We start from the raw sequence: 16,315 nt of genomic DNA on the forward strand, positions 1-16,315 counted from the left end.
TCTTTATGTTGCAGGGTGGGGCGCAGCGGGGCGCGAGTGAGGGGTTGGATGCTTTGCTTCCTCAAAGCTCTCCCCTGTGAGTGGGTTTGACTCATAGTCCCTGAGCTCCACGCCGCCTGCTCCCCCCCTTCCCTCCCCTTGGTCCCCCGAGGCTGGGGACGCCCCATGGCCCAGGCACTCATGGCCCTGCTCTTGTCCTGTCCTTCTTTTAGGTGCATGAGATCCTGAAGCGCACGACCTGCTCTCGAGCCAACAATTCGATGGGTAAGGACCCTCCCACCGCGGACGGTGCTGATGGGGAGTCAGGAGCTAGAGCTGTCCTTTCAACAGAGAGCAGACATCTGCGGAGGCAGAAGCAATACCCTGCCTTCCGGGGAGCAGAGGGAGCCCGCTTTCTCATGGGGTTGCGCTGCTCCCTGACCTTCACTCCTGCTCTCTTTGTCTTTTTGTCTCCTTTCCCTGAACCAGCGCCGACACCTGGCCCTTGATCCCGATCCTTCAGCTCCTCTCTGTTCACAGTCTCCAAAAGAGTTTAACAACCGCCCAGATCACTGCAGGTTTTTACTTGTTTGTTTTTTAAGAAGAAAGGTGTCTTAGGGCGTTTTAGCCCAAGGCCCTCACTTGATGTGTAAAGAAACAGACCCCCAGATAGGGCGAGTTAGTCTGAAAGTGCCTCTTCTGAGTCCCGCGTCCTTGTCACCATACCTGGCTGAACCTGTTTGCCTTGTGGTTCCTTTTTTGAATCTGGGGGCGTTTGTCTTGGAAGCAGGACCCTCAGCATGTGGGCACTTGCGGTATAAGGCAAGCAGCCGGTGCTGATGGACTGTGGAGAAGCCACAGGTGACGGCTGGGGTCAGCCGTGAGCTCAGGTGGGCACGCGGCATCCTGCCCGCACCATCGCTCTCTTTCTGAAGGGGCTGCCGTCACTCGTCACTCAGAACAGCTTTGGAAAGTGCTTCCTAGAACCAGACCACGCTCTGAGGTGGCACCCCTTTGGCTTTTGAGGCAGCTTTGAGTTGACAAGAGTCATTTAGGGGCAAGTCTGGGGAATAAAGCAGGCAGTCAAGCTGAGGAACAGTAACCACGATGGCAGAGCGTTTCTGTGGGGCCCAGGGAAGGGTACAGAAGCAATCAGTGTATAGTGACAGCATTTTTAGAGCAGAGCAGAACCTCTCAAGGGGGTGATTATATATAACCCTGCTTTGATGTCGTCATATTACAAAGTTTCATTTTTTTATTTAAAATTTTTAAAGTATAGTTGATTATAATGTACCCATTTCTGCCATACAGCAAATGACCTAATCATACATAGATATCCATCTTTTCTAAAAAATATTATCTTCCATCATGTTCTATCCCAGGAGACTGGTATAGTTCCCTCTGCTGTGTAGGACCTCATTGCTTATCCATTCTATTTAAACAAAAATTTTTTAATTTGCTTTTTAGGGCTGCAGCCGTAGCACATGGAAGTTCCCAGGCTAGAGGCCCAATCAGAGCTGTAGCTGCCGGCCTACGCCAGAACCTCAGCAACGCGGGATCCAAGCCGTGTCAGCGACCTACACCACAGCTCACGGCAGCTCAGGATCCTTAACCCACTGAGCGAGGCCAAGGATGGAACCCTCATCCTCATGGATGCTAGTTGGGTTTACTAACCACTGTGCCACAACAGGAACTCCCTGCTTATCCATTCTAAATGTAATAGTTTGCATCTGCTAACCCCAAACTACCAGTCCGTCCCACTCCTTCCCCCTCTCCCTTGACTCGACAACCACGCATCTGTCCTCTGTGTCTGTGGGTCCTTTCTGTCCAGTAGATAAGGTCCTTTGTGCCATGTTTTAGATTCCACATGTAAGTGATATCATGTGGTATTTGTCTTTCTCTTTCTGACTTATATCACTTGGTATGGTAATTTCTAGGTCCATCCATGTTACTGCAAATGGCATTATTTCATGCTTTTTTATGAATAATATCCGTTGTATACACATACCGCATCTTAATCTTGCTGATGGAGTTCGGCTGTTTCCCTGTCTTGGCTACGGTGAATAGTGCTGCCAAAGTTTTAAGTACGACTGGAATTTTAAAAAAATAAAATCTTTTATGTGATGTTTGTCTAGAGCGCAGGGCTGACGAGCGAGTGATGGGGATGCCTCAGCCCCTGAATACCATGGGATCGACCGAAGGCCCCCTTTGAGCGCTTGTAACTGGGGACCACCAGAGGAGTCAAGGGTCTTAGGATGGATTTGTATTTTCTCGTGGCCTCTGTCAAAGTTCTGGCATTTGTCATCACTTCTAGCCCAGTTCGCTCCTCAGTTCCATCCACCTGCCTTTTATCTTCTCACACGCCCCTTGGTGGGACCAGAACCATCCCTCAGGTGTCACAGGCGACTTAGTACTGGCGACATTTGGTGGCCTTTTCTCCCATCCTCATGCTTCTGCATCCTCCCAAACCTTCCCACTGAGCCTTCATCCTCTGGCATCCAGGGAGGTGGTGCTGACCTCCCAGTCGGCTGTCCCGTTTCCCCCTCAGGGACCACACTCTCTTGGCATCCTCTTCCTTCTCCCCCATTTTGGATGTTGTCTTCTCCCCGTTTCCTTGGCCTCCTCCCTCTCGCCCTTGCGGAAAGCTTGCAACTGCAAACCTCTATTCCTGCTTCTCTCACCTGTTTCGGAACAGCCTTTCCAACAGTTGGCTGGATACCGCTGTTGAAATGTCCCCTGAACCTGAAAATCAACGTCTCAGTGCCATCCACGGCCACCTCGTTCCTCTCTTTCCTGCTTCTCTCCCTGTTCACGTGGTTACTGCCCTCTGGCTTTTCGTTCTGGCTGTTCCCTCTGCCTGGATGGCCTTTCCCACGTCTCACCCAGCCCATCCCCAGACCAAACGTCTCTGCCCCCGGGTTTTCCCTTAATGCCCTCTCCTCAGAGGCCATCCAGCCATCAGTGCCATTAAGCTCAGTGTCTTTTCTTCTTTTTTAAATATTTTTTTAGGGCCACACCTGCAGCATATGGGAGTTCCTGGGCCAGGGGTGGAATCAGAGCTGCAGCTGCGGGCCTATGCTGCAGCCACAGCTTTTGGGAGCTGAGCCATATTTGCGACCTACACCACAGCTCACGGCAAAGCCAGATCCTTAACCCTCTGAGTGAGGCCAGGGATCAAATCTGCACCCTCACAGACACTATGTCAGATCCTTAACCCATTGAGCCACAGTGGGAACTCCGCAGTATCTTTTCTTGGTGCTTATTCTATGTCTGTGGCTTAGACTCCCAGGACAGTCCTTGAGTTGTGTCTGAATCATTGTTTATGCCCCAGTGCACCTGGCTGTCTGCCCTGCACATTCCACTCAGTTGATGTGGTTTAGTGAATTAATTAAACATGCCCACCTGCTAGTTTTATAGTAGTTGCTGCTGAGTTCCTGATGACATGTGTTCGTGGGCAGTGTCTTACCCTCTCTCCAACTCTGTTTTTCCCTTTTATGTAAAGTGGGGATAGTGACTTATCTATCTTGCAGAAATTTTTCTTTTCTGGTAAAAATTGCATAGGAGAATGTTAGTTTGTTTTGTCAACTGGAAAGTCCTTAAAAAGTAAAGTTTATTTCAAGGGACAGCCTCCAAATTGTGGAAAGGTCATACGAGACCCTCTGCTCTAACCAGAAGTTTTCTCTTTTGTTTTGTTTTGTTTTCCCTTTGAGGATCTGGGTGTTTTGGTGATGTCACATCTTAAGGATTTTGTCGTCGTTGAGTAGTGTTCAAAAATTTCTTTCTCTTTGGACATTCAGAAAACATTTAGCACCTGCTACGTTGATGGTATAGACTCAGAGAGGCGAGATGAACTTGACTTCATTTCTCTCCTCACGGGGCTCTTAGTTTAGCCATGCAGACGGACGTGTACAAAGATAATTGCGAGATAACCTGGGAGGGACAATCCTAGAGACATACAGAGGGCAAAGGGAGCGCAGGAACAGCCGCCTTTCACGGCTGCCTCTCGGCAGTAACCTAAAGTATCTGCTCTTCGCCTCGTGGCTCCCAGGGAAAGTGGGTGTTTCAGGAGTTATCTGTCGTCCCTGCGGGCACGGAGAGGATGAGTGGCCTGTCCAGGGTCACAGACTGACGCCCTGGGCTCCCTTGCTCCAGTCCTGGCTCCACCACCGTCACGATGCAGCAGACCCGGGGTGGCGTTAGGCTGCGTCTCTATGGGGCTGTTGGTCCCCCAGGGGTCCCTGACGATTTGCCAGCTCGTACCAGGGAACACGTGAAATCTGCTTCCCAGCAGAGGAGACCTCTGAAGGCCAGTTTCCAGGTTGTTTGACTTCTGCCTGGGAATAACCAAGGACCCTTTAAGCTTTTTGGCCACACTTACCATCGTACTTGGAAGATCAGCAAGAATGAAGACTGTGATAACATTGTCCAGCCCCAGGATCACAGGGGGCTTTGAGCCGTGGGTCAATTTGGATTTTCTTGCTCCTCTTGCTGGTTTTATAGAGAAGCACAAATGGGCTGGAGTTGACTAGATCTCCTCCCGAGGAGCGTTGCCTCATAAAGCAGAAAGAAAAAGGAAGAACGGGAATTGTGCTTGGAAGTGTTTTCCAAGGAATTTTCCTTGATCCTGCATCCTTGGAATTACCTTTCATATCGTCATTACTTTCATGACCCATTTACCCAGCTTTACTCCCTCTCCCATTGTCCTCGATTACAGTGGAAATGAGAACAAGATGGACAAGATGATAAAGCTGAGACATAGAAGAAGGAAAAATGAAACTCACGATGCTAATAATGCAGAAATATATCCGTTCTTCTAGTAGGATCACTTTCTTCTCAGTAGAAAAGATTTTTTTTTTTCGGTGCCTACTTTTGCAAAGCATTAAGCTGTATACAAGCTTTATGTATTGATTTATTTATATTCCTGTCTTGTTCCACCAAACTTCTGAGGTGGCTTACAAGAAAAACAATAAAGCAGCGTAATATAAATAATAAATTGAAAAATCAGAACCAGGAAAAACTCAAATCAAAATAGAATGTGGAAACTAGGAGGAAAAAAATAGACTCCGAATATTCAAACCATACGGCCCTCTAGTTTCTGCAGTTGGGCTGCAGACTTGACCTTGAGCCAAAGTGAGAGGGGAACATAGTGGCTCAGCCCTTGAAATCCTCGGCAACATCTTTTGGTATAGAGATTTTTCTGAAATCTCTCTTGCAATTCCCGGCTTGCTTATATGGGATGTACCAACATACATTCGCCCTCCAAAGGCACGTGTAAGCTGTTCTGTAGGGTTTGGGATCATCCCTAAGAATATAGGGTTATTGGTGTTTTCCTCAGGGATTATTTGCATATCATGAGGGTTGGTTTCCCTCCATGCTCTGATGTTTTGCTTTCTTGACTCCGGTAACCTCTGTCTCTTGAGTTTTGCTAGTTCGAGTTTTGCTTTGTTGTTTGGGACACAGAAGAACAAGCTCGTTAGAATTTGGGGGTAAAGAGAAAGTGAGAACGCCCTGAAGGAGGTTCTGGAGGATTCTGCAGTGGTCAGGTACACACCCTTAAGGAATGGGTTGTGTGAGACAGAGATCGTTCTTCTTCTGGGTTCTCTGTTGTGAGAGCGGAGATGACCAGGTGGGAGATCTCTGGACACAGAAGGTCTTCCTGCAAGCAGGATGCTAAGGGCCCCTCGCACGTATATCGTTGTACGTTTTGCAAAGCACTTTCGCATCTTTATCTCGTTGGATCCTTTAAAATCACCACGTGGAGTCTGTTCAACAATAGTAATTGTTTTCATAATAGCGAGATCGACAACAGACCCCAGGCTTAGAGGTTGGCAGCCGGATTGAAACCCGAGGTTCTCAGCTCTTCTTCTGGGCACTTTTAAGTAATTAGCGGATGGACGAAGTTATTGGGAAAGGTTTTTCCAGCGAAGGTGGAAGCTGAGGTCTTCCCGCTGTGACATCCATTCCTTCCACACGTGTTTATTCGTGTTCTCCGTATCTGTCACGTCCTAGAACTGGGGACTAGAATAGTGCATCCGCCAAACACAGATCCCTGCCCTGACAGGGCTTACATCTGAGGTGACATTTGAGAAGAGCGAATAAGGCTCATGGCTGCCTAGCAGGAGAGGTAATGCAAGGAAAGCAAGAGATCCAGATGACACGGTGGGGACCGCTCCAGAGCATCAGTTAGGGTCCACACAGGAGCAAAGAACTCACTCCAATTAGGGTCATTCAAGATGGGATGATTAATAGCGAGACCAATTAAATACAGGGTGTAGGCAGGGAGTTGGGGACGCCAGGGTAGCATGGTGACCTGGAATTAGCAGCAGGAGAACCATTCCCATCTCTGGACCCAGGAGGCCGGCGAGGGGCTACTGCATGATGGGCAGGGCTGGGCAGATGAGGCAGCCCTGAAGGGAGCAGCCTCCTGCCACCCTCTGGCCTGCCCACCCCAGGACGTGGGAGCCCATTCGTGTCAGAGGGAGGAGAGGAGAGTGTGTTTTTCTAGAAGAACAGAGAGGAGATGGCCTGGAGAAGTGCCAGTTCCAGCTGTAGGATCAACAGACCGTGAGACTGGGTTAGGTTGACTTCCCTCCTGCACCCGTTTCTCCCTTTTTAACACTAAGGCGGGCGGGGGGGGGGTCCCTCTGTGTCTGGACACTTCCTTTGAGTGCTAACATTCCCTAGATTTTGATTTGAAGGAGCACGTCAGTTCCCTGTGGACCAACCAGGCTTGGAGAGGGGCTGGCTTTTTTGTCCGAGTGCCCAGGGTGCTGGGCCCAGAGCCAGGGCTGGGACTCGAGGCTGCATGGTGTTGGTGGGCCTCAGCCAGGATGGACAGCCGCAGTGAAAGGCCTGGCCATTCACAGCCCGCCTGGACTTGCTGCATCTGCATCTCGGGGCCAGCCTCTACACCTGCATTTTTAACCCGATCCCCAAGTGATCTTAGGAACTCCAAAAGGAGACGAGGATGAGGATAGGCTGGGTTGCCACAGGCTTCTAGACCAACTCACCTCTGGGAGCGTGAAGAGTGGTCCATGTGCTGCCTTCTGGGAATCTGCCCATGGCTTTTCTGAAGTCCTAAGATGCAACTAAGCCTTCTCTCTGAAGGGTTTACTTTTCGTTGTGGATTTCTTTCTTTCTTTCTTTTTTTTTTTTTTTTTGTTTTAGGGCCATGCCCGTGGCATAAGGACGTTCCCAGGCTACGGGTTGAATTGGAGCTACAGCTGCCAGCCTACACCACAGCCACAGCAATGCAGGATCCAAGCTGCATCTGCAACCTACACCACAGCTCACAACAATGCTGGATCCCCGACCCACTAGGCGAGGCCAGGGGTCGAACCCACATCCTCATGGATACTAGTCAGATTCACTTCCACTGAGCCACAACGGGAACTCCCAGGTCTCACTTTTAATTTGGGGGTTTCTTCTGGAGAGACGGCTCACCCTTCCCCTCGCATTTGCCCTGGTTGTGGCGGAGGGTGGGCTGGCACACACCCCAGGACCAGACTGGGTGTACCCGTGAGTCTGGAATCTGCAGGGTGATGGTAGCCTGGGGGCCATCCCAGACTTGGTCCAGCCCCAAAACACCACCTAATCAACCTACCCTAAGGTCAAGATCAGGGTCCTGAAAGTTCCCCCCATCCTGGGATGCCTGTCGAGTGCACTTTACTGGGGAAGGAAGCCCAAGCCTTTGTGACCAGCCTCTTGCCTCTTCTTTCATGTGAAAGTTGTTGCCATTTTCATGGACAAAAAAATTACAGCTTGATGGAGTTCCATTTTCATCGTACGTTTGGGTGTCAGAACATTTAAACAAATGTGTGCTTTGGGCATCTCTCCTCCCTACTCGGGAGACAATGTCTTAATTATTTTGACCAAAGCCAGTCCATGTTGTGTGCTGTAAACATCTGGTTTATCATTCATCCAGCCGAACTGGTTTACATTTTGTTAGAAGAAAAGGCTTGGGATTAAAAGCATTTAAGTCATTAAGCACACGTCAGGACAATTTGGTGATGGGTAAATATAGTCTCTGTTAAATGCACCGTCTGGGGGCTCTGGTTTAGATTTATGTCCGGCGGGAGTAGAGGGATGAAAGCAGAACGCCGGGCGGACTGGGCCCTGCTCTGAGGGGGGAGCGGGGTGGCGAGGGGAGGAATCAAAACCAAATGAGTTTTGGGGGGTTCGGCACCATCCCTCTAAGTACCTGTCCCCATGGATAAAAGTTTCCTCTGAGTTTGGCCCAGAGGGACTAGAAGGCGAGTCCCCATCACCCGGTGGCACTTGTGGATTTAACGGGACTCTCTTTGGGAGGCCGACGGTAAGCCGGGCTTTGGGTGAGCCTTCGGGTCCAGGAAGCGGAGCTGTCTGGAAGCTAAATGCCCGGCCGCTGAGTGTGTTTTCAGGTACCAGTCCCAGGGCCCGCTCTGTTCCCTGGCCTGGCCCTGTGGATGCTGAGGGGTGGTGTTGCTGGGTCAGGCTGTGCAGAGGCATGGCCAGTGCTGCTCACAGGGAGAAGGTGAGCCTTTCCCCTCAGGGATCAGCCTCTAAGCCACAGAGTTGAAGTCGCCGGTGACTTAAGGGCACTTTGGGGACCAGTAAGGAGGTCCTTAGTGAGCCATGCTTTGTGTGAGCCGAGGCGCCGCTACTCTTCGGGGCAAGAGAGAGAGAGAGGGCAAAGGAAAAAGTGCCCAGCGTGCCCGCCCCCCTTCTGGGAATGAAGAGGACAGAAGGTTGGGTCTGTCCCTCTCCCTGGGTCTAGAGTGGAGAGGAAGAACTTCGGATGTCAGTCTGAAGAAGAAAGCGTCGCCGTCATGGCCGGATGGAGGGTGCGCAGTGGAACCAATTAGCCCTTTTTGCTGAAAAGAAAGGAAAAAATTCAGAATTTCAGTTTTCAAAGCAGAGACTCTTTAAAAAAAAAAAAAAAACAACAAACCACGTTTGATTATTTTCTTCTTTCAAACTGATTTCCATGCTTGTTTGGGGGTAGAAGCTTGGTGTCTGAAGTCTGTGGGTGAGAGGCCAAAGCGGCTCCCATTCTTGGGTGAGACTGAGGAGGAGGGGTTCCTTTTCAACTTGCCTCTCCCCCTCCTGCCTCCCCCTCCCTTAATGGGCCAGTGCCTCCCTCCACCCAGCAGCCACTGACCGCTGACCCAATGGTATCCCCTGAAAAAGGGGAGGTCCACAGCGGTGGGGACAGAGACCCCGTCAACTCCAGGGTCTCGGGGCTCTGGTTATCTTGGGTTAGGACAGTTCAGGTTTGATCACCTGAATCATCTTGGTTCTGAGGCGAAGGACCCTTCGTCTGGGCTTCCTCTCTCAGGAGGCAGACGGATCGGCTAAAGTGCTGTCACCAGCATAGGTTGACAAACAGTGGGAGGAGCGGGAAGGAGGATGCCTGTGATAAATCGGAGGAGATACTGAGATAACTTGCTTACTCTCCTGGATAACAGCCGTTATCCCTTCTGGGTCCCCAGCCATGAGGTGGCTGCCAGGGGAACCTCCAGTGCAAGGGGCAGGCTCCTTGGCCTCAGATGCCTCCCAGGCCACCGGACAAGGAGCAGACGATGCTCTGGATTGATGTGAGCATTCGGTGCCAAGGAGCTTTATTTCCCATGGGAAGGAGGGTGCAGCGCTTTAGATCTCGAGAGAATCGAGATCATTTTTGAGGCTCTAGCTGCAGGATGCAGGAGTTCAGGGGGTCAGCCTGATGCTCGAAGACCCTGGGCTCCTGTGCTAAGCAAAGCCAAGAATGAGCAGGAAGGTGCACCACCTGCTTAGCTTCTCTGTGCACTTTGGGGACTGGCTGCAGGTGTAGCCTTCCACTGCCACCATGGCAACCAGCAGGTGGATGTGGGTGCAGGGATCGGGCCAGGTCTAGCTGGAGCCTTACCTGGCTGTGATGCTTCAGCCTCTATCCATGTCAACAGTCCCCCTGCAGCTTTGAACCGCCTCCCACCCACCTCTGACTTGGGACCCCTCCCCTTGATGGTGGTCGGGTGGCCTCGCATTGCTGCAGTTGTGGCTCTTGAACTGATTAATGATGCTCAGAGTGAAATTGTAGTCTTGCAAGTAAGACAAATCTGCAGCTCATTCAGCCCCTGGAGTCCCCCCCCCCATCAGCACTCCTTCCCTCCCCCTTCCTTTACAGTTGTTTCTGATGTTTTATGTGCACGCCAAGGAGAAAACTTAAAATCAGGGAAAAGACTGGCCCTTTGGTGACGCTGCAGCACTGGAACACGGGGCTATCAACTTACTGGAAGAGTGGCCGCTTCTGCAGACTCCAGAGGGCCTCTGCTTCCATATGCGCCCGTGGCCCGTGTTCTGGCGTTCGAGGCCAGTAAGGGCACAGTTTCAGCAAGAGGAGGCTAGTGGAGGGGAGAGGACTGTTGGAGAGCCCTCAAGGTCTCTGCGTGTGTGGTGGGGCACTGCCTGGGCATGGGAGGTGGAAAACCATGCATTTTAATGAGTAACTCTTGTCTAGATTTATTCCCCAACCTTGTTCTCTGTCCAGAGTCCTATGAACGTAGATGACTCTCGCATTCAGACGTCGTACGTGTTTCCCTTGAAACCCAGTTTTCTCCTCGTCGCACTGCTGTCTTCCATCTTTCTGGAAAGACTGGTTCAGTGCAGAAAGTGTATTTGAGACAAAGGAATGTGTGTCCCCGAGTAGCAGTGTTCTCGGTGCCATGAGCTGGTGTGACAGAAGTCCCTCCATCTGGGAGCTGGCGACCCGAGTCAGAACACACAGCACTTTGGCATCTCTGAACAAAACCAGGAGTGAAACAAATTAGTTACTGTGCCTCTGTGCTGCATGGAAGGTCCTTTGTGGCGAGTCTGTGGGAGTCAGAGGCTCAGAGAGGCTCACAGTCGGGTTGGCCGTGTGCCAGCGCTGCGGAATACTGTTGGGATTTAAAAAAATGAATCCACGGAGTTCCCTTCGTGGCTCAGTGGTTAACAAACTCGACTGGGATCCATGAGGATGCGGGTTTGATCCCTGGCCTCGCTCCGTGGGTTAAGGATCTGGCACTGCAGTGAGCTATGGTGTAGGTCACAGATGTGGCTTGGATCTGGTGTTGCTGTGGCTGTGGTGTAGGCCAACTGCTACAGCTCCGATTCGACCCCTAGCCTGGGAACCTCCATATGCCACGGGTATGGCCGTCAAAAGCCCCCCCCCCCAAAAAAAGGATCTTTGTCATGTGGTTTTCAAACTTTGTGATCCTGGGACCTCAAACATTATTGAGAGCACCCACAGGGCTTTTGTCTAGGTGGGTTATATTGATCCATATTTATTGGATTAGAAGTTAAAACCAAGCAGAGTTTAAAGCATAAGGATAGACAAGCCCACGTTCCATTAGCCATCAGAGGATGGCGTCATCACATCACAAACTCCGCTGTAGACCCGTGAGAAAATAAGAGTGTGAAAAGTGACGGATGTCTTAGTACTAGTATTAAAAAGAGCTTTGACCTTAGGAACCCCTTGAAAAGGTCATGAGGACACCCCTGGGTTCCCCAGATCACACTTGGAAAACCACTGCCTGGCTGCTCAGGGGTCTAATGGTTAAGGCAGGTCAGTCACACACAGTAATAAGCACTGCCCTGAGAAGGACCAGGCAGGGCCAGAAATGAGGGCAGGCAAGATGCGTGTGTGGCGGGGAGAATGGCGATGCTTCACGGCTCCTTTCATGGATTCTAGTTGCAGTAGTCGATCTGGTCCTTCCTCTGCCATCACTAAACACAGCTCTTCTCAGCGGACGATTGGGGTCCTGGAGGTGCTGAGGGCTCCGGGACTGGAGGGGTCTGAGTGTGTGAGGACAGGACGAAGGTGACGTTTGAGCAGGGCATTGGGTATCCAAATAGAACTTTGCATTTGGAAAATGAAAAAAGGCAGTCTTATCCTAAGACATTAAAGCCCGACAGAAATGTCTCCACTGGGAGGATCTGGAGGAGAGGGCGGTGGTTCCCAGCTGAGCGGGCGGAGGGGAGGCGGGGGTTCATATGCATCAGAAGACCAAGGTCAAGTGGAGAAACCCCTGCCCTATTGTTAAGGCTCTCATCTTCCTTCTTCCGTAGGTATTAACTCTCTGATAGCAAATAATGTCTACGAGGCTGCCTACCCGCTTCATGACGTGAGTACCGCCTCCCTGGGCCAGGGCCCTGTGCTTTTCAGAAGATGGAACAAGGCAGGCCACACCATAGTGAATATACAGGCAGGGAGGCGGGGTGCAGGTGGGGAACTGTGCCACTGAAACGCCTTGGCTGGTGCCGGACTCCTCCCAACTCGCAGTAATCCCTAGGTTGATATTTGCCAGTTGTCTCAAACTGGCTCGGTTATTTCCCCGACGGCAGAATGAACTGGTCTTTGTCTGGGCCTGGCCTGCACTCCCCGCCTTTATTTTGGGGCAGGTGTGAAGCAAGGACTACGGCTTTCGGGGGGGTTAAAGGGGGGTGGGGAAGGTGGGCGGAGGGCGGGGAGGGCAGGTCCCAGACCTGGATCATGTGCAGCCTGGACGGTCAGGCTCTTAAGTGACTGAGAACAGTGTTTTATACGTGATAGTTTTGGGCAGATGTGAAATGTCTCATCCTTCTGCATGAGCACATATGAAGTGTCAGATTTTTTTTTTCTGTCTTGACAGTTTTGAGGGAAATGGCTCAAAATTCTTTATACTGTTGTTTGGTTGAGAAAACAGAGAGTGCAATTAAAGCCTTCCTTGGCTGAGAGTAATGCTATACACATCCATGAGACAGTGCAGGGATTTTCCTCAAGGTGGCTGGTGCGGACAGGGCACAGGGAGACTTTCCTGACATGCTATCCCGTCTGCGGGCAGCTCTGCCCTTGCAGTTGCCGCATCGACAGCAGGTGTCGATGCCAAGGGAGCGAAACAGGATCTCCTTAGGTGTCACTTCTTGACCTTCCTGAGATGGGAATGAAAGAAAGGGATGACATTAGAACATCAAAAAGAGACCCTTTCCCTGTTTTTGATGATTCCACTGGCTTCCCCCCCTGCAGGGAGAATACGATGGTGCGGGAGATGACATGAACGACAGAAAGGTAAGCCGGCCGGGTGCTGCGCCATGGGCTCTGGGCGCAAAGGACCACACATGGGTCACGGGCTTCACAGATGTGTCCCGAGTGTTCTCTTTACTGCTTATCTGTTTCCAGCCGCTCTTCCACAGCTCCCTGTCCCCAGGCACTTGGAAATGTGAGGGCCATTTCTGGTGGTGGACATGACTGTGGATAGGGTGGTACCAGTGGTTAGAACCTGGGGGAGCGGCGATGCCAACCATCCTGAAATACATCCCACATTCCACATGAAGGTGGCATCCCCACCCCTGAGGACAGGAGAGCTTTGACCGAAATGCTGAGCATCCAAATCCCTTAATTTGTAGATGGGGAAACTGAGGCACAGAACAAGTACACCTGGCCCACAAAAACATGATAAACAGAGAAGGGGCCAGAACCCCTCTGACCCTCAAACCCCGTGTTCCTGCTAAAAGATATATCAGCATCCATGCCATTATGGCTTGTTGGCAGGGGTGGGGGGGTCACCTTTTCAGTTCTTCTTATTAAGCAGACAGGTGGCATAGCCGTTCCCAGCTTATAGATGAGAAATCTGTGGTGTGTTCTGGGTAGCTAGGGGTGAGAGGTGATATTTAGGGGAGCAGAGAAAGGTCCCTTTGCAGGATCCCTCCCCTGTGCCAACCACAGCTGGCTGGATGTCTCTGTCCCCAGTTCTCCATCTAGATCCTGTTTCTTCTACTTGCTGGTACTCTGGGACTAGGGGTGCCACCCAGCCCACCACCGCACGATGCTCTAAGCACATCATCCATCCTCCTTCGGCGGGGGGGGCTGCCCGTCGGGCCTCATCCATGCTCCCACCCAGGTTCCCCAGCCTCCAGTGATTCTGGTGAGCAGAGGAGGGTGGGCGAGGGTGGGCGGGATGAGGAAGAGAAGCCCGCGCCCTCCACCTCCCCGCTCTGCTGTCTGGAAAATCATTCATCCCCCAAGTTGCCTTTTGAGCAGCCTTCTTTTTATCCTGCCTATTAGTCCCTGTTATGAAGTGTTAAGTATTAAAAACATAAAAAGGTCTTTTCCAGAAATACGGCTGTGATTGCTTACATATGTCCCCTCTCTGCCTGCCCAGGGAATCTGCTGTCGTTTTTCGATGTTTTAACCTCATCTGTTTTCTATCTGATGCTAATAGTCTTGGTGTTTAATTTCCTGAAAAGTCCCGGATCAGATTTAAAGGAAAAGGAGGAAGCCTCTCTCCCTGCATCTCACCTCACTCACCCCAGCCATTTTCTGTCTGCCTACTCTTTCATTTCACATTCCTCCCCTTTAAAGAGTGATCACCACCCACTGCCCACCTAAGAGACCTCCTGCTGGGTGGGTGGTGACCCCAGTCCGTCAAGGTGGAGCACTTCACAGGAACATTCCAGAGACCAGGAACACACAGAACTCCTGGGACTAATCAGACAGCCCCCTGTTATCCACACAGAGGCAGAAAGCAACAAATTGTAGGCCATCCAAAATATGTGTGTGTTTGTCTGGAATAATATATTATTATTAAGAATAAGACCTTTTTGGAGTTCCTGTTGTGGTGCAGAGGAAACAAATCTGACTAGTATCCATGAGGTCACAGGTTCGATCCCTGGCCTTGCTCGGTCGGTTAAGGATCTAACGTTGCCACGAACTGTGGTTTAGGTCACAGATGCGGCTCGGATCTGGCGTTGCTGTGGCTGTGGCCTAGGCTGGCAGCTGTCACTCCGATTCGACCCCTAGACTGGGAACTTTCATGCGCTGCAGATGCGGCCCTAAAAAGCTAAAAAAAAAAAAAAAAAAGATCTTTTCACAAAAACTTTCCTTCCAGAAATTGTTTTGCTCCCAGACCAGTACTGCCCCCACTACACACCCCACCTGCTAGGCTGGGTAGAATCTGGGAGGCAGAGGGCGACCAGCCAGGACAGGGCCATGTCCTGGTGGATAATTCCCAAGGCTGACACCAAAGGGATGCTTGGCAAGGGTGGACAGGTATCTTTGGAAGATAAGGAGCCCACTTCTCCTGGCTTTTTCTCTGGTTTGCCAGCCACTCCTGGCCTCCTTAGCTTCCCCTGCCAGGGTCATGGTTAGGGAAATAAAGCTTGCAGTGATGGGGGATGAGAGAAAACCCAGGAATGAGAGTGAAAGCTTTTTTCTGTCCATTTGGGTTTCGGAACAGATACCCAGCAAGGCAAGGAGACTGGTTCTGGGGGCCGTAAACCAGATTGCCAAGTCAGGACTTTAATGTTAACCCTAGCATCCAGGAGTTCCCATTGCAGCTCAGCTGGTTACGAACCCAACTACTGTTCACGAGGAGGTGGGTACGATCCCTGGCCTCACTCAGTGGGTTAAGGATCCAGTGTTGCCGTGAGCAGTGGTGTAGGTTGCAGATGGAGCTCAGATGTGGCATTGCTGTGGTTGTGGCATAAGCCAGCAGCTACAGCTCCAATTCGATCTCTAGCTGGGGAACTTCCATATGCCTCAGGTGTGGCCCTAAACCCCCCCCCAAAAAAAAAAACCAAACAAGCAAACAAACTTACTTTTAAAAAACTGGCATCCAAATCCCAGCCAGGGGTTACAGCTAGGTGAACACAGCTTCTCACTGCAGCAAGGGGACCACTCACTACAGTGCTGGCTTCCTTCCTGCAGCTTCAGAGGCGCATGGGCGGGGCCTAAAATGTATCCCGAAGGAAGGAGCCAAAGCCTCTGAATGCTTGCAGAACATGGATGTGTTTTGGTTGCTTTGTAATCGCCTAGTGTTCCTTGCCAGGGCTGCGGGGAGGATTTGGGTTGGGTGCAAGGGAGAACCCCTGAGTTGGCTGCTGGAGGAGGCGAGGTGGGTTGGGAACTAACTGCCTTGAGCTCGCCCCTCTGGGGGCCTTTCGGACCTCCCATCCTGCTGGTGCCTGGGGTTCTCCTTCCCCCTCCCATGTGCTCCCTGGCTTTTCCAGTGAGCCCCCTTACAGGCAGAGATGGAGCCCCTCTGCTCCAGCGGGCCTGGTACAGTCTGCAGACTCCATGACTCCGCCCCCCTAGAGGGTCACTCACCAGAGGAGCCCTGCCTCTGGAGAACAGGGGTTTCCGGCCTTTCTAGAGACCAGGGCTTGTAGGCGTGGACAGCCCCTCCTGCCACCACTGGAAGCCACCTTGCTTTGCGTTGGCTAGACTTGCCTGCTTTTCTCAAGCACACCCGGGAAGCATCACCTTCCCAGGGCTGCCAGCATGCCGTGGCTTCCCTGCCCACCTGGGGGGAACCCGGGCACAACCTTGGAAGACGAGTTCCTTCAGCAGGTTTTGCACCCT

At 51.5% G+C, this 16,315-nt stretch overlaps 1 protein-coding gene across 1 annotated transcript in view; it reads left to right on the top strand.

Annotated features, from left to right (window-relative positions):
* The window catches only part of ANO2 (anoctamin 2), a 342,407-nt gene that overhangs the window by 105,777 nt on the left and 220,315 nt on the right, over nucleotides 1–16,315 (top strand). The window contains 3 exon segments of the mRNA XM_021092435.1: nucleotides 213–264; nucleotides 12,046–12,101; nucleotides 12,983–13,024. Of these exon segments, the coding sequence (XP_020948094.1) occupies nucleotides 213–264; nucleotides 12,046–12,101; nucleotides 12,983–13,024 (150 nt within the window).

This window comes from Sus scrofa, chromosome 5, assembly GCF_000003025.6.
Source record: "Sus scrofa isolate TJ Tabasco breed Duroc chromosome 5, Sscrofa11.1, whole genome shotgun sequence".
In the NCBI taxonomy this organism is placed as follows: Eukaryota; Metazoa; Chordata; class Mammalia; order Artiodactyla; family Suidae; genus Sus; species Sus scrofa.